At 56.8% G+C, this 17,027-nt stretch overlaps 2 protein-coding genes across 2 annotated transcripts in view; one reads left to right on the top strand and one right to left on the bottom strand.

Moving 5' to 3' along the window:
• GPR3 (G protein-coupled receptor 3) overlaps nt 1-3,177 on the top strand; it is a 3,844-nt gene extending 667 nt beyond the window's left edge. The window contains exon 2 of the mRNA XM_039733824.1: nt 509-3,177. Within this exon, the coding sequence (XP_039589758.1) occupies nt 676-1,563 (888 nt within the window). The 5' untranslated portion in view covers nt 509-675 and the 3' untranslated portion in view covers nt 1,564-3,177. The remainder of the gene's footprint in view (nt 1-508) is intronic.
• A 3,948-nt stretch (nt 3,178-7,125) lies between these two features.
• WASF2 (WASP family member 2) overlaps nt 7,126-17,027 on the bottom strand; it is a 31,352-nt gene continuing 21,450 nt past the window's right edge. The window contains exons 5-9 of the mRNA XM_039733636.1: nt 16,133-16,250; nt 15,259-15,389; nt 13,746-13,901; nt 11,725-12,023; nt 7,126-11,302 (exon numbers count right to left, since the gene is read on the bottom strand). Coding sequence (XP_039589570.1) covers nt 11,145-11,302; nt 11,725-12,023; nt 13,746-13,901; nt 15,259-15,389; nt 16,133-16,250 — 862 coding nt within the window. The 3' untranslated portion in view covers nt 7,126-11,144. The remainder of the gene's footprint in view (nt 11,303-11,724; nt 12,024-13,745; nt 13,902-15,258; nt 15,390-16,132; nt 16,251-17,027) is intronic.

The raw sequence follows: 17,027 nt of genomic DNA, 5'->3' as shown, positions 1-17,027 counted from the left end.
GGGGGGTCCGCTCGGGCGGGCCGCCGGGCTAGGGGGGGGGGTGGCGAGGGGCGGCCGTGCCCCCCAAAGCCCGTCCAGGGCTGTGCTGGGGAGGGGTGGTCCCCCAGGTAAGAGGGGGTGCTGTGGGGGGGATAGGGGGGTGTCTGCTCCCTCTGGGGGGCTGAGGGGGTCAGGGTCACCCCCTTTACCTGCTGCTGCTTGGGACCCCTCGCTTTGGCCCCCAGCCCCCCGCGGGTGGGTGTTCTGCTCTGCCGGTCCTGCTCCCCTGGATTTACCCATCAAAATCCCGCGGTGCCCAGCCGCCAGCAGCGAGGCAGGCAGGGGCAGGGTGGTGTGTGTGTGTGTGTATGTATGTGTGTGTGTGTGGGTGTGTGTGTGCATATGTGTGTGTGTGCGCGTGTGTATGTGTGTGTGTGTGCGTGTGTGTGTGTGTGCGTGTGTGTGTGTGCGTGCGCGTTCCCTCCCCACAACCTTGTTGTTTGTTTTAAAACTAAACCATCTCATGCAGAAAAACCCCCTCGGAGCAAACAGCGAGCCCACCCTCAAGCCCCGCTGCTCTGCCCACCCTCCTGAAGACAGCCCTTGGGGGCAGGCAGCCCTGTCCCGCCGGGTGGCACAGGGCAGCCCGCGGGCAGCAGGTGCTGAGGGGCTGCTCTCGGAGGTCCCTCTGCCACCATGATGGAGAAGGGGCCCCCCAACTCCAGCGAGGGCCAGCAGGGCTGGTTCTCAGCCAGGAACGGCAGCGGCAGCTCCGTGGGTCTGGAGTCCGTGGCGCAGCCCCTCGCCCTGAGCCCCTGGGACGTCGTGCTCTGCGTCTCGGGGACCATCATCTCCTGCGAGAACGCCGTGGTGCTGCTGGCCATCCTCCACACGCCGGCCCTCCGCGCCCCGGCCTTCCTCCTCCTCGGCAGTCTGGCCACCGCCGACCTGCTGGCGGGGCTGGGGCTGCTGCTGCACGGCGCCCTCGAGTACCTCGTGCCCTGGGAGGCGGCCAGCCTGCTGACCGTGGGGCTGCTGGTCGCCTCCTTCACGGCCAGCGTCAGCAGCCTGCTGAGCATCACCATCGACCGCTACCTGTCCCTGTGCAACGCGCTGACCTACCACTCGGAGAGCACGGTCAGCAGGACGCACGTCATGCTGCTGCTCACCTGGGGAGCCTCCGCGTGCTGCGGGCTGCTGCCCGCGGCGGGCTGGAACTGCCTGGGGCAGCCCTCGGCCTGCAGCGCGGTGCGGCCGCTGACCCGCGGCCAGCTGGCCGCGCTGGCCGCCTGCCTGCTGGCCGCGCTGGCCGCCGTGCTGCAGCTCTACGGCGCCGCCACGCTGGCCGTCACCCTGGGCACGCCGGCGGCCTGCTGGCTGCCCTTCGCCCTCCACGGGCTGCTGGGGGGCCGCAGCTCGCCCGCCCTCCACACCTACGCCACGCTGCTGCCCGCCGCCTACAACTCCCTGCTGAACCCCGTCATCTACGCCTTCCGCAACCGGGAGATCCGGAAGGTTCTGTGGGCCGCGTGCTGCGGCTGCTCCGCGCCGCCCTGCCGCGCCCGCTCGCCCAGCGACGTCTGAGCCCCCGTGCCTTGCTGCTGGGCGTCCTTGGGTCCCCCTCTTCGTCCCGCAGGAGCTCCTGGAGCCAAGCAGCTCTTCCCAGCCTTGTCCTTTTTGGGCACAGCCCCTTCTTTTCCTCTATTTTTCCACTTTTTGAATGGAGAGAAAGACGTATTTTTTATCCGTAATATAATCTGTATTTATGCCTGAGAGAGAGGGGGCTGATCCTCATATTTTCTTTAAAACTATTTATGATGCTTTATTTTTTAAGGGTGGGGAAACGCCAGGAACGTTCACCCCCCTCTTGTTTTTGTTTTTTTTTACAACCTTGTTGTTTACCTCAGATAGTCAAAATATATTTTATACATTTGGGGAGGGGGAGGAGAGACTCGTTACCGGAGGAGGAGGAGGGACTCAGCCCCCTCCCCCCCTTCTCCCCGCCGTCCATTTATTTATTTATTGGTATTTGAATTATTATTTAATTTGATTTCCGTGCCTCCCTCCCGCATCCAGCGCTGGGCCCTGCTGCCCTCTAGTGCTCGCTGCCTTCAGGAGGGGGGGCTGCCGGAGGCGCTGCACCCCCAAACCCACGAGTTCTGGGGTCCCCTGTGTGCTGCCCACCCCCCCCGGCACCCAGGGCTCCCCCTGCCAAAGCCTTTCTTTGCACTGGGATTGGATTTGCACATTTTGGGCTGGGGATTTGGATGTGAAGGGGACCCCCGGGATGGGGACCCCTGGGTGGGTCAGGGTGGGGGGCTGCTTCTTGTTTACAACTCTGGGAGGGGAATAAATGGATTTGTGGTGTGAGGTGCGGCCGTTTGGTGCTGGCGCGGAGTTCCCGGGGGGCACAGAGGCGGGGGCTCCCGGCTCCCACCAGGGCCATGCCCCCGCTCGTGTCCCCGCTCCCGGCCGGGAGATGCCGAGTGACAGCGCTGCCCGCGCCCTTCACATCGCGTTAGCCGGAGCTGGCCCGGGGGAGCAGCGCTCCGGCCCCCGCCCCTCCTCATCCTCACGGCCCCAGCAGGCGCAGGGGCTGCATCCAGCCCGGCTGGTGACATGTGACACCGGGGATGGCGAGGACTCATCGCCCCCAGGGGCTGCAGCCCGGCCCTGCGTCCAGCGGGAGCAGCAGCTCTGCCTCCCCCCGCCCCTCTCCCCAGCGCCCCCACACCCAAACCTGCCCGCGCAGGGTCCCGACGCCCATCCCTGCTGCCTGTGGGGGCAGGGGAGGCTGCATTAATGAAGGCAGAGCTAATTAGGGCAGCGCAGCCCCGCCGGGGCAGGTCTGTGCCCGCTCGGGGGGCAGCAGGTTGCCCAGGGGCGTTTGAGCCGGGATGTGGCAGCGCCCCGGGCCGGGGGCAGCCCGGGCTCGGTGCCCAGGGACCCGTGTGGCTCTGTGCCCCCTCGGGCTCGGACCTGCTTATGGCAGAGGAAATGCAGATTTCCCCGGGCTGAGCGATGAGGGGAGGTGGGGCTGGGAGGGCTGAAGGACCCCCAGATTGTCCCTGCTCTCCCAGGCTGGGCTCAGCACCGGGGATGGGGAATTTTGGGCTCCCCCTGTCCCCAGTGAGGCTGAGCCAGAGGCTGGAGCTGTTCACTCTACCCCAGGGCTCAGCCGAGATCCCTCAGGAGATAATTCCCACTCCTACCTCTCCCAGCAGTGAAGAATCCCGTAATTCCCAGCTCGGCTGTGTTCAGGGCCAGTTTTTACTGGTGATTCTTCTGTCAACATCACATGGCAGCTGAAACTGCTTTTCTCTCCCCCGTGCCTCCCCTGCTGGTGCCTTCAGAGGGAGCCTCTCCAGGCGTGCGAGCCCACCCGGTTCCTCCCCTCCCAGGGGTCCCTGTCACTTCCCCTGGGGACAGGGACACACCAGGGTGTGCAAGGCACACAGCAGCACCGCTCAGCTCTGCTGGAGCCCCTCCCCAGGCTCCCACCCACCCCAGCCAGCAGTGGGGGCACAGGGCTGCAGCCCCCTCCCCAGCCCCTGGCAGGGCTGTGCTGCTGCTGCTGCTGAGCTCCCCAGGCTGCTCGGGGCATGCAGAGGGACAAGAGCTGCGGTGACACGGTGACAATGGTGACCACGGTGACCACAGTGACACGGTGACAGCAGTGACCACTCCCTGCCATTCCCGGCTGCTCCAGGCCTTGGGGGATGATGGAGCAGGAGGCACCGGGGGGGCAGGTACAGCAGGGCCCAGCCTGCTCCCTGCCTGGGTGGGGAAAGATGCGGAAAGTGAAGCTGTAAAAAAGAGTCAAATCCATCCAAGGAGGTGCCAGAGTGCTGAGCAGCCACCCCCACGCCAGGGATGTGCAGGAGAGGCTCGGGGGGACCAACAGCCCAACTTTGGGGATAAAATATGAGCTAAGAGATGTGGGCACGGCCTCACCCCAGCTGTGCTCGCACATCTGGCAGGGCCAGCCCTCCCCAGGCTCCCAGCAGATGCTGCAAGCACAGGCAGCTCTTGCTCCAGGGCCTGCCCGAGCTGCAGGGCGGGCAGGGGGGTGGGCTGGGGTTCACTCCCCCTCTCTGGTGTGAGCAGCCCTGGCCCTGCTGGCAGCAGCGGGGCCCAGATGTGGCTCCAAGCACTTGCCCTTGGCCACCGTGCAGGTGAGAGAGCTGGCAGCACCCACAACAGAGCCAGGGCTGGTCCCAAACCACCCTGCTCCAGCCCTGGTGCCAAAACCACCGGGGTTTTGCCAGAGGAGAGGAGGGACGGAGGTTGCTGCTGCTGCAAAACCTCCCCCTGGCACCCTGAACCCCAGCTGCCCTGCCTGGGGCACAGCCCAGAGCTGCCCTTCCCCACACCCCACCCCAGGGATGGGGCTCTGCTCTCAGGGCCTTCCTGAGTGCCCGTGATGGCACCACGAGTCCCGAGTCCTCCTGCACCACCCCGGGACCGCCGGGCCATGGGGAGGGCTGGCAGCTCCAGTTGTGGGCCTGGGTTACATTTAAATGAGAAACCTCAGCCCTAGCTTGGGGGATTTTGTTTCCTTGGAAGCGGCAGCAGGCAGGAAATGAAGAAAACACGGCCCTGCTGTAAGTGCTTTACCAAATGCCGGAGGCAGCGGGAGGCATTTCCCGGCTCGGCCTCGAGCATCGTCCCCGGCCACCGCCACAGCCACGGCTCTGGAGCATCCCGGGTGCTGCCCAGGGAGGGACGGCTGCCTGACAGGGCTGAGCCTGCTGGGAAACAGCAGAGTCCAAGGAGAGGGGGTCAGCAGCCCCCCATTTTGTCCCTGTCACCCCACGCGACGCAGAAGGGGCCGCGTGCCACAAGCCCGGGGCTGTGCAGGGACCCGGGGCCAGCAGGACCCTCTGCTCTCCTCAGGAAGCTCCCGGAGGACCAGGCTGCCCTGCTGGCTCAGGGCTGGGCTTTGTCTGACTGGATGGGAGAGCAATTGAGCCCTGGCCACCTCCCCAGCTCCTGCCTGAAGCCCTGGCCGTGCCGGCGCTGGCCTTTGCAGAGCGGCTGAGCCCGGCGCAGAGCTGCTGCCCTGCCAGACTGCAGAAACTTGAGCTCCAAATAACATAATTCCTCTGGCACCCCGTGGTTATTTGTGAGCTGCTGTGAGCAGATGGAAGAGTTACAGATAAAGCCATCCGCAGCACGGGAGCCGATTGCCTTCCCCACACAACGGCGTAGGCAACGGCAAAGGCAGGGAGGAGGAGAGAAAAAAACCCACCAGGCAGCAAGAGCGCCAGAGAGGAGTCAGCCATTTCTGAGGGGCTGAGCTGCCATCTCAGCACACCTACGTGCGAGCAACGGGGACTTTCTGCTGGCACCCGGCCCTTCCAGGGCGCTGGGAGAGGGCAGTGCTCTCCCACCACCCATGCTGCCTGGCCAGGGACAGCAGCGGAGTCGGGGGTGACATTGGCACGGCTGCCACACGCTGGGAGAGCAGGCTGCTAACGCTGATCCGAGCTGGCAGCGCCTGCTCCTGCTTCGGTCCCAGAGGGGGAATTAAGGGAGAGAAGCTGACGTCAGTGGTGGAAAGGACACACAGCCCACTCGTCCAAGGCAGCCGGCAGCATCTTCTGGGTGTTGCTAACACCACCTTGAAGGAGAAAATTAAATAGGTCTTGGGAGACGGGGGCTCCTGCGAAGCCGCAGCGTGGCCAGCTGTGATCCTGTGCCGAGTCATGTGGAAGGGACAGACGGGCACGGAGAGGGATCAAAGGCCGGGGCCAAGGTGGGTGTGCCAAGGCTGCAGCAGCACAGGGCTGCCCAGGGCAGGGCTGGGGCTCACACAATCAATCACTGCTGGCCTTCCCCTCCCTGCACACAGCTGAACCTCAGCCTCCAGCAGCTTCCCGGCTCCGGGGAGGGTGGAAGCACAGGGCTCCGTGGCTTACCCAGGAAGGCAGATCTGGAGCTAAGATTTCCCTGCTGTTTAGGGGGTTAAACCAGCACAAAACTCATCTATGCCACCCCAACTCTGACAACGCCTTCCAAGGGCTGCCATTCCAAAAGCACAAGGCTAGGTGTTGTCCTGCACCCCAGAAAAGCAAAGGCTCCACCTGGCCACAGCCACGCCCAGCCAAAGGCAGCCAGGAGCTCCAGCTGCTCCTCCCCAGCTCCAGCTGGAGCCAAGAGCTGGGACACGCAGCTCCAGGGCGTGTGGAAGCCCCAGAGCTCCCTCCTTCCTCTGCCCTCTGCGCCCCTGCACGACTAAAGGCCTTGCTTGTTCAGGAGCTGGCAAGGCCAATTAATCTAATGAGGTTTTGCAGCCAGGGACCATTGTCAGCCAAGAAAGGCACAGCGCTGCAGAGCGAGGCACCGGTGTCTCCTACAGCCAAGGGAATTTGGCAGAGCAAAGCCCGTGGTAAAAGCAGGGACGAGGAGCAGCAGGGACAGAGCCTTTTGTTGCTTTTCACCAAGCAGCAAGAAAACAGAGCCCCACGGAGCGAGGCCAGACGAGGCACCTGAGCTCGGGGCCAGCAGCCACCGCTGCCAGGCACATTCACTGCACCAGGGAGCTGGAGCTGTGAAATGGAGGCAAAAGCTGCTGCAGCCCCTTCCCAGCCCAGCTGCAGCAACTCTGCTCTGCAAGATGGAGCCCGCGTTCATTTCCTATGGCAGGGAGGCTGGAGGCTGCTCCTGGGTGGGGTTTCCTTGGCACTGTGACCCTCAAATTCCCACTGGTAACAGCCCTCAGCTCACCATGGCATGGAAAGGGTGTCTGTGCTGATGGTGTCTGCCAGACAGCTCGGGATGCCGGCTGCCCTCGGGCTCTGCCTGGGCAGGAGGCAGCCAGCATGGACACTGGGCTTCCCAAGGGACACCTGGGGCTGCTCTGAGGGCACAAGGACAGGCGCCACTGGCTGTGCCCCTGCACCTCCCACGCTGCCAGGAATGAGCCAGGTTTGTCCAGAGCAGCTGTGGTGCCCCATCCTGGAGTGCCCAAGGCCAGGCTGGATGAAGTTCGGAGCAGCCTGGGACAGTGGAAAATGTCCCTGCCCATGGAATGAGATGAGCTTTAAGGTCCCTTCCAGCACAAACCTTTCCATGACTCCAAGTCACAGCAGCCCCTGTGCCAGGCCCAGCTCACACCCCCCAGTAACACACACAGGCACCGAGTGGATAGAAAGATTTTATCAAGTTTTAAAAAAGAATCAAAAAAAATTATTACTTTTTTTTATACATGTACATTACAAAATATTTGCAGTTGGAATCTTCATCCAGGGGTTACTGAGCTGATTATTAAAAACAACAAAACAAAGCAGCAGGAAATCTGGCTTATACAGCAACCGACAGGGAAAAGCACAGACATTACATGGGGATACAGAAGGCAGAGTCTGCACTGGGATGTGCAAGGATGGACCGGGGCAGGCTCTGATCCCCCACACCCACTGCCTCCCTGCAGAGTCCGGCCATCAGTGTTTGTTTTGCAGGGGTAAAAAAATAACCTGACAAATCTACAGTATTTTGCTCACATGTTTGGGGTTTTTCGTCCTTTTTTCTTCTTTCTAAGCAGAGTTTCACTGCTGAAACTCCTTTGGTCTGAAGCGAGGAACCCCCTGCACCCTGAGAGTATCCATCAAACGCTGCCCTTCTGACCCCCAGCCTGGCTGGGTCTGTGGAGGGCACTTCCCATCCCTCCTCTCCCACCTTATCTCCTGCTCAGCAATAAACCCCTAAGATATAAGTGGAATAATTACTCTTATAAATATATTTATATCATGTAGGAAAATAAGGCACTTCAGGAGGGGTTACAGCTTGTCTAATTCTATGACATTCTAATCAGGAAGAAAAATGGGTTAGTTTCTGAAGTGAATTAAAATGAATGTTAATACAGTAATAAAAACATCGGATCCACTTCCACTTCAAGGCTTTGTTTAAAACGGAAGAGAAGAAAGCACCCCCGAAATCCAACAGCAGTGAAACCTGACCCGGGGCAGCTGCATCTGCCCTGCCAGGCAGCTCCGTCCCAGAGCCCCTCCAGGGCAGGGACTTCCAAAAGAAACACGTTAAATAAGTTCACGTTCTGAAAAAAAAAAAAAAAATTCTAAAATCCAATGTACCCTTTCCCTGAAATGACACTGTGCAGGATCCCGCAGCCTGTGGGAGCTCGGGAGCCCCTGGCCGGCTCTGGCTCTGATAAGCAGAGGAGAAGCAGTGAAGGTCACCGGGCTGAGCCGGGACCGGCTCTCCCAGGCGAGGGGGGCGGCGGGGGAGAGGCTGCCGGGAGCAGCAGCCAAGCACTGCGGGCGAGGACACCGGGAGAATGTTTAACCAGGCAGGGAAGGGAAAAGGGAGCCTGCAGCCCCCAGCCAGCGGCTCCCGGGATGGGGGAATGGCTGAGGGGGGAGCACAGCTCGTGCCCTGGGCTTTGGGAACTGCCTGAGGCTCGCCCCAGCCCCAGCAGAGGGGAGGGAGGAGTAGGAGTCCCCAGCACGGGGGCAAAGGTGGCAGGGCAGCCCTGCACTTCCAGCGCAGCTGCTCGGTCTTGCAAAGGTTGGTTTTGGCACCTCTCCTCCTCCCCTACTGCTTTCAAAAACATTCAGCTCACTTGGTGGCCCAGAGCTCTGCCATTTTGCAAGGACACAGAGATGGTCCCTCTCTAGAGCAGCTGTTTCTCAGGGATCCCCAACAGGCTAAGGCAATCAAAGATTGAGGAAAAAAGAAAGGCAGGAATCAAAGGAGATTTAAAAAACATTCCAACAACCAACCTCCCCTACCTGTCCACAACCCTTCTGTTTAGGATCCTGCATTTTGGTGCCTGCCCTGGGATGGGATTTGGAGCAGAGGGTGTTTCCAGCAGGCTTGCAGGGACAAGGCAGTGTCCCTCCCACTGCCTGGAGGCCAGGGAGCCACCTCCACCCGTGGCTGTGCCCACACAGCAGCATCCTTGTGCAAGAGGCAGTGTGAGGGACGTGTCCCCAGCGCCCAGGCACGGCCCTGCCTGGCACAGCATCCATGGGGCTCAGGGAATATGGCACTTCTTGGTATTTCAGGTGACAGGAAGACTCGCTCCCCTTTCCCAGCGAGGGCTAAGTCTAGTTAATGCAATCTCAGATTGAGCCAGGTTTGGCATTTGCAGGCTCCTCTCCTCCCTGTGTGATCCTGCTGTCAGCCCAGGTTAGCTCAGGGCCCGTTGTTCCTGGGAACATCTCAGAGAGCAGCTGAGGAGGATGCTGGCAGAGAGCAGCAGAACAAGGCAGTGCCTCTCTCATCCCCTCACCCAGCTTGCAGCAACCACCCCTGTGCATTTCCAAGTCTCTCCACTGCAGCACAGCTCACCTGCACTCCAGGGGTTTGCTCCCTCTTCCAGAACCTGGCACTAGTGCTGCTCAGGTGCTCCCAGCCCACTGGGATGCCTGGCTGCCCACGCCCTCTGCATCTGCCTGCAGACAAAACCCGATGGTGCTGGCAGCTCTGGGGCCTCACTGGGTCCCAGCCTGAGCCCATCCTCCAGGCCAGCTCTGCCCCAGCCAGGATTAACACACACACACACACAAACACAAGGAATCAGTAAGAACTCCATGGCACAAGCTGAAGCCATCAATCAACTCCCAAGCAGGATTTCCAGCCAGCCTCGGGCAGAGCCCAGCGTTCCAGGTATCAGCAACATCATTAAAGGAGGCGAGGCAGGGAAGAGAGACAGGCACAGGCTGGTGAAATACTTTAGGAAAGGCAAAAAGATGGGAGAGTTGGTCTTAGTGGGACACACATCCCACAACAGCTGGACCCATAACCTCAAAAAGGCTTTGGAATTGCTTTTTGCATGACCCTTAGTGAGTCATGTCCAAATTAAAATACACATCAGGGGTATCTGGGTTAGGTTTCCAAGATATGCTCATATTCTATGTAAGGTAACATAAAACAGCAATAAAACCGAGGTCAGATAGTTCAAATTCCCCATTTTCCCCTGCCAGTACTGGATCTATAGTGAGCAGCCTGGGAATTAATTCACAGGGCTAGTGAGGAGAAAAAAACATTCTCTTAAAATTAACTAATGAATTATAATAACAAAATTAGGGTAGGTTAGGTCTGATGCAACTGATGGGCAACTCAGCTCACACACATGATGTTTTTAGGCACACAGACTCCCCTCCCCAGGGGGAAGGGAGAAGAAGCAAAGGCAATACCAGCATTTAAGTCCCTGTGTTAAAAGTACGGTCACCCCGCTAAGAAAAGCACCTCTCAAACTGCCCTGGCAGGCCAAAGACCACCACAGTGCCTGGTGTTCAGAGAACCCCTCCCCACCCCATCTCCCTGTCTTAGGCACTGGATTTGGAATTTTAAAACACAGTCTCAGCATGAATTGGAGAAAATCAGCCCGGCGAGGTCTGGCCACCGCTCAGAGCTGACCACAGATGTGTCTCAGTGGGGCAGTGGCTCTGCTTTCCCAAGAGTGGGAAGCTGAACAAGCATCCTGCCCTGGTTTTACATCCCTCTGTGCAAGTCTCCTCTTGGCAAAGCAGGAGATTTGAGGAAGGTAAAGGCAGCTTCTAAAATAAAAAAGTCTCTCCTTACACTGCACCCAAGGCACTCAGCACCCTCGGGGCTGGGAAATGCACCCCACGCAGGGTGATCTGGAATTAATACTCAGGGGTCAGGGGGGAAAGAATTGTGCACTATTGCCAAAAACCTGATTATTTGACAGTGGGATGCAGCAGAGAACTGACATTTAAAGCCCATTTTCTTGCAGCACTACCAGTATTCACTGGCAAGGAAGAGCCATCAGATCAACTGTCTGCTGTTGCACTGAGAAAACCAGCTGAAAATGTCCTTCATCCAAAAGGCCACATGGCCACAACAGGATCATCCATCTTTGCTTTAAAAATCCCTCAGGATGGAGGGTTTATATGTGCTCTGCCTGGTGGCATCAAAAATCTGGAGGTTTAGCTCTCTTTTAAATAAGCAACCGTTACACCCCCTCCAGCTAAATCCCAACGCCGCATCCTCATCCGTGAGGGGACCTTTGGGGAAGGCAGAGCACCGAGTGCTGCCAAAGCTGCAGGGCAGCGAGAGGGGAGATATGCTGCTGGTTGTGTGGAAACCCTTGGCACATCTTTGGCTGCGGGATGAGAGGGACGCGGTGGGGCTTTGGCCACCTGACGCGGGCGGGCGGGGAGGGAGGGGCGGGCGCGCGGCTAATCCGACCACTCGTCCTCGTCGAACTCGGAGGAGTCGTCCTCGGAGTCGCTGTACTCCACGGCGATGCGGCGCGACAGGATGGTGGCCACGTCGTTGCCCACCACGTCCCGCTTCTCCTGCTCCCGCTGCTCCTCCACCTTGCGCAGCTGGAAGCCTGTTGGGCACAGGGGAACACAGGGATCATGCCAAGGTCCCGGGCACACGATGAAGTCTCCCCGTGTCACAGTGCTCTGAGCGAGGCAGGCTGGCTGTGTTGGGGTAACGCTGATGGTGACAGCCAGGACAGGCTGGGTGGGGAGGTGGAATGGGCAGCAAATCCCTTCTGTGGCCCTCCACAGGGTAACCCCAGTGCTGCGCCTTCCCCAGCAAACCTGGGTGACACCAATCCCGGCACTGCCATCTCCTAAAGTGCTGGGGGAAGCATAAAACCCAGCAAGCCCTCAGGAGGGTGGGCAGACACGGAGGGACCACAAGGGACAAGCCCTGAGCAGCAAGGCAGCCCACTGCTCCCAGGAGACAGCTCCCAAGGGTGTTCCAGAGGCAGAGGAGGGCGCTGGCATGGAAACACAACCTTACCTTGCCGAATAGCCGACAGCAGGTCGCTCCTGGCATCGCTAACCGCGGGCAAGGACGACTTGGGCTTGGACGTGGAGGTGTCGGAGGGTGGAGGGGGGGGTGGGCCCATGGGAGGGGGCGGAGGGGGGGTGTTTTCCATCAGTGGAGGCGGTGGAGGAGGAGCTGGAGGGGGAGCAAAGCCCGGCCTGGCCGCAGAGGGAGAGCCGATCGGAGGGGCTGGCGGCGGGTGGCTCGGGCTGACCAGGCTGGATCGTTTGGGCCCTCCAGAACCAGAACCTCTTTGGTTGTCTACAGGATAGCTGTGGCAACAGAACGAGAGAGACAGGGAATCAGCCCTGAGGCCAGATCAGACTGTACAGTCTCTGTGTTAATGCAAATCATGTGTGTTTGCTGCAGTCCAGACAAAAAAAAATCCAAGTTCCAGCTTTAACTGATGTTTCCATGAGACCTCACTCCTTGGTTTTAGTTCCCTTGCACTGTTTCTTTTGGCCTACACCTCCAGAAAAAGGAAAGCTTTTAGGGATGGCAGGAATGCTGTCCTCCATCCCATCTCCAGGCTGACAAGAACATGAGCCACCTCACCTCTGTGAGAGGCCAGGCCCAGGCAGGGGTCAGGGATATCTGCTGGGATAAACTGCACAAGGAGGGCGGGGATGCCAGGAAAGCATATGCTCTGGTCACCTGCTGGGAAGGGATCTCCTCCCTGGATTCCAGAGCTCAGAGCTGGAGTGCAGCAGCCATGTCTCAGTGCTTGCTGTGGGGAGTGAAGGGAAGGACATGGGAACCCAACGTGCCCTTATGGAAAGCACCAAGGCATGAGGGACTGAATCTCCCATTGTGGAGGCTCTGTTCATCCCACAGGACTCCACTGCTCATGTGACAGTGTGACATCCTGTGCAAGGGAAGCCCCAAACTGAGACCTCCTTCCATGGCAAGACGGAAAAATAAGGTACAAAAGCATCACCATTTTTAACAGTGCTGATCCAAAACAGACTCCTGGAGATCAAATCTACCTCCCAGGGTTCCTTAAAAACAACCATCAAAACAAAACCAGAAGAGGGGAGATCTGTGGGGCTGGGCAGAGATCTAAGCAACTGCATAAGGCAGTGAGAGCTTCATCTGAGAGCTCGTGTCTGCTCTGCCCGAGAGGCACAGGCTGCAGAGTGCAGTGCTGGGTCTCTCTGACACATCACAAGAGCCTTTGCTGCAGCATTGCTGCCTTTGGATAAGATGGAGAGAAGCCAAGCAGCCCTGTCTATCAGACAGACTTTCTCTTGTTCCTCTTGACTCTGTTTTAATGTCTTAAAAAAAAAAATAAAAAGTCCACTCTTGTTTCGCCCCTTGCGTCTTGAGCCGCTGCTGGACCGTAACTCTCATCTCTGGAGGTGCCTGGGAGTCACCATTTCATTCAATCCCAAGTAAATGACCTGAACTTGCACCCAGGTCTCTGGGAAGGAGGCAGCTGCTGTGCTCAAGTCCTTGAAACTTAAACACATCTCCATCTCCAGTGCCCATGTCGTGCATTTCTCACAGATCAGAGCAAAAGAGGTTAAAGAAGCTGTTCTTTGCAAAGCTCTGCCATGGAATATCCTGAGTAGGAAGGGACTCACAAGGATCATCGTGTTCAACCCTGGGCCTGCACAGGACACCCCCCAAGAATTGCACAATGTGCCTGAGAGCGTTGTGCAAACGGAACATAAGGAACAGAAGCCCATGCTATGGAACTGCACTGGAAAGCCACAGCAATGAGGTCAAACCATTCACTGGGACACTGCTGTGGAATAAATCTGCTCTAGCTCTCCCCTTCTGCCTGGAATGGTGATGGTGGCTGGGGTTCACAGAGAGCCCTGCTGCCTGTCCTCTGGCCCTGCCTGCAGTTGCACTTCCCTTCCAGACAGGAGCATTCTGGCTCCCATACACCAGCCATGGGGAAGCTCTGCTGAACTATCTCAGCCTGCCTCATGTCATCCTTTTACACCACCTACTACTCCTCGGTGACAGAAGGGATCCCGTAGGCTTACCTAAATTCCACCGGGGGCGGAGGCAGGCTGTCATCTGGGAACGAGGGAGGTGGTGGCACAATGGAGTCAGCCTGCGGCGGCGGCGGGTAGCAGCTCCCGTCCATGCTCTCGCTGGAGCCGATGCTGCCGTTCTGGTACACCATGCTGGAGGGGTACCTGGGAACAGCAACACAAACAGCTTCTTTAAACAGCTCAAGGCAATGGATAAAGCTCGTTTTTCATCCCCAGGGAGCTGTCCAGAGAGGTTGGCTGCCCCTGGATCCCTGAAGTGCCCAAGGCCAGGTTGGATGGGGCTTGGAGCAGCCTGGGACAGTGGAAGGCGTCCCTGCCCATGGCAGGGGTGGAAGTGGATGGACCTAAAGGCCCCTTCCAACCCAAATCAATCTATGATTTTACACCATTTAAAAAACCCCTTTACTTCTCAAAGACTCCTACATAGAGAACCACATACACCTGTATGTGTTTGCTCTATGTAATTCTTTGGCTAAAATTTGCTCAGGTGCTGCCCTGTTCATGGCTGCTGCACACCAGAACAGCAGGGGTATATATTTTAATAAACAAGCAAACACCTGAAAAAATGCATTTCTCTTTAACACCTGATTTTGTAAAAGCACTTTAGAGTGTTTTTACCAACTTGTACTTAAAGAACTTTCAGTTACACTGATATCATCAGTGGTAAAAACAGGAGATACTCAAAGTTGCCAAAAAGTAAGCTTGAGAATAGGATATCAAAATGGAAACTGCAATGCCATTAAAACAAGTATTCAAAGCTGGAATAGTACTGAAAAGAGACTCTCATGCTTTCAGCAGACTCATTTCACTGTGGGGAGGGGGAACCACCCTATTTTTGGGGGCTCTGGACCCCAAGTGAATCCAAATGCAAGAACACTCACATGAGAAAAGAGAGGAGCAAGAAAATGGTGCTGTTGTGCTGCTCGATTCCCCTGCTAGAAACCAAACCTGTTCTCTTATTAAACTAAAAGCAAGTTTTATTTTTAGCTGGAGACTGTGATTTAAAGAGAGATTTTTTTCTTATATGAAAGGAAGCTGCAAGGAAGAGGAGCATTGTGGGGAATTCGGTCTGCTTCCAGCCTTGCTGGTGTCAAAAGTTAAATGAATTCCCAAGCCAGAAGTGCTAAAGAGAGATCTGTAGCTTGAAATACTTGGATGGGGACAGCCCCCGCTTCAACTTTAGGGTGTGAAGAGCCATTTGTGAAATGTAACAAAGCCATCACACAATGGCACCGAGCTGCCACCCTCGGCTGGGTGTGAGGGAAGGGCATCGCCGTGGGGCAGAGCCAAAGCTCCCAACACCCTGTGCCCACAGGCAGCGAGAGCAGCCAGAGCCACTCCTGCCACCTTGTTCCAGCTCCCTGATTTATTTGGCAAATTTTAAATCAGCAGGCGGATTTACTTGGGAGAATGTGATTAGTGGCAGCATCGATCCGTGGATCCAGGGGAGCTGCAGTGCAGGGTGAACTGCATCCCAATCACCCAGCCCAGAGCTGCTTACCCAGCAGGGCCCTGCTTGTCCTTTGACTCGACAAATTCTTGTCCCATTTTCAGCTTCTCCCACTCCTCTTTCCGGGTTTTGATTTTCCGTGGATTCACATTTCCTCGGTTCGGATTCTCCTTTTTCTCTTTCTAAGAGAGGAGGAATCAAACACAAGCTTTATTTTACTTTAAATTCACTGGGAATAGAGAGGGACAGGACAAACCTGGAGCAGTCACAACAAGACACATTCTCAAAGAGGATTTTTAGTTTACTTTCCTGATTGCTGCACTCTCCAAAGATCTTCCATAAAAAAAAGCTGGAGCACAGACAACATAAAAATGCCAGACAACATCAGGTTGCCCAGAGCAGCCCAGACACGATGCCATCATCACCCCCTGGCACAAGCAGCTTGAGGGCAGAGTAAAAGCTCAGTTTCCCAAATCAATTTAGGTTTTGGCCTCTGTGTCAAGACACCCAAATTTCACCTTCACCCCCATGGTGTTCAGGGTTCTGGGGTGCAATATGGACACTTGCCCACAGAGAACTGGGGCTCACTCAGAATTCTAACACACCCTACATCTCTCCTTTTTATTTTTCATTGAAGAATCACAATCTGTTTTCATGCTTAATACTCCAGTTGCTCAAAAGCTAAATAAATCTCTTATGCTATAATATAATTTAACATTAAGGCCCAAAGACAGTGGCATTTGGAAAAACCAATTAGAGGTATCTTTGTTCTCTTTTTTTAATTAACAAGGATGTGGGTAAACCAGATAAAACTTCACTGAATTGATCCCATAGGAGTCCAAAAGTGCAAGCCTGAGTTTTGGATAGTAAATTTGGAGTCCAAAATCTATTAACACCTCCCACTTCCTACTCCTCCCTTCCTCACCCTATGTTTCCGCTTTTCCTTCATGATATCCTTGGTGTCCTGAAGCATCTTCTCCTTCCAAAGGTCGAAGAAGTATGAAGGATCTGTGTAGAATTTAAGTGCCTCTTTGCCATCATCCCTGCAACAGGGGGAGGAGAGAAACACACAGGCAAGGATCAGGTCACACATTTCTTGGAAGGAAACACAAGGCACTATCTCAGATGGCAGCTTAGAAGTGCAGTGAGATGGTCACAAGTGCTGTTCTTGCCTCTGCCCCCCATTTCAGAACAGGAAGAGCCCCCATGTCAGTCACCCCAGCTCTCCCACATCCCACTCCTCCTGCCCTCACACAAACCCTGCATTACTCAGCACCTGAAGAGCTCCACTGCTCTGAACAACCACCAGGAGAGCAGCAGGTCTCTCACTTCAACTCCCTTTTGTTTGTGCAGTATTTTGGTGTGGGAAAACCTCCTCCTCCAGCTCAGGAACCCTAAATCAGACCAGCAGCGTCCTTGAAGCTCCTGATGAGCGCACACAGACTCCCTCTCCTCCCACTTTGCAGTGCAGCCGCGTCTGGCAGGAGACAGCTGCCTCCAGCTATCTGTAATTACTTTTTACCTGCTCAGAAGATATTTATGGATGTGGGATAAGTCTCTGGATTCTGACCCCCTTTACTTCTACTACCCACAAGATGGAATCAGAGTGGGACTGCTCAGAACTGGTTGCACAGCCAGTGTAGGTCCCACCAGACCAGTGCAGGTCCCAGCAGATGTCTCAGACCAGGCAGAGGAGGCCACAGGAAGCATCACCAGCAGCCTGCTGCACCCACCTGGGTGAGAGCCACCTCCAGGTGAATGCTCTGCACCTCACACTGCAGCTCTTTGGAAAGGAGCCATTGGGCTACGGAGGAGCACAA

Source organism: Passer montanus, unplaced genomic scaffold, assembly GCF_014805655.1.
Source record: "Passer montanus isolate IOZ18808 unplaced genomic scaffold, ASM1480565v1 scaffold89, whole genome shotgun sequence".
NCBI lineage: Eukaryota > Metazoa > Chordata > Aves > Passeriformes > Passeridae > Passer > Passer montanus.
The sequence above is the reverse complement of the archived record's forward strand: the minus strand, read 5'-3'. Positions and strand labels throughout refer to the sequence as shown.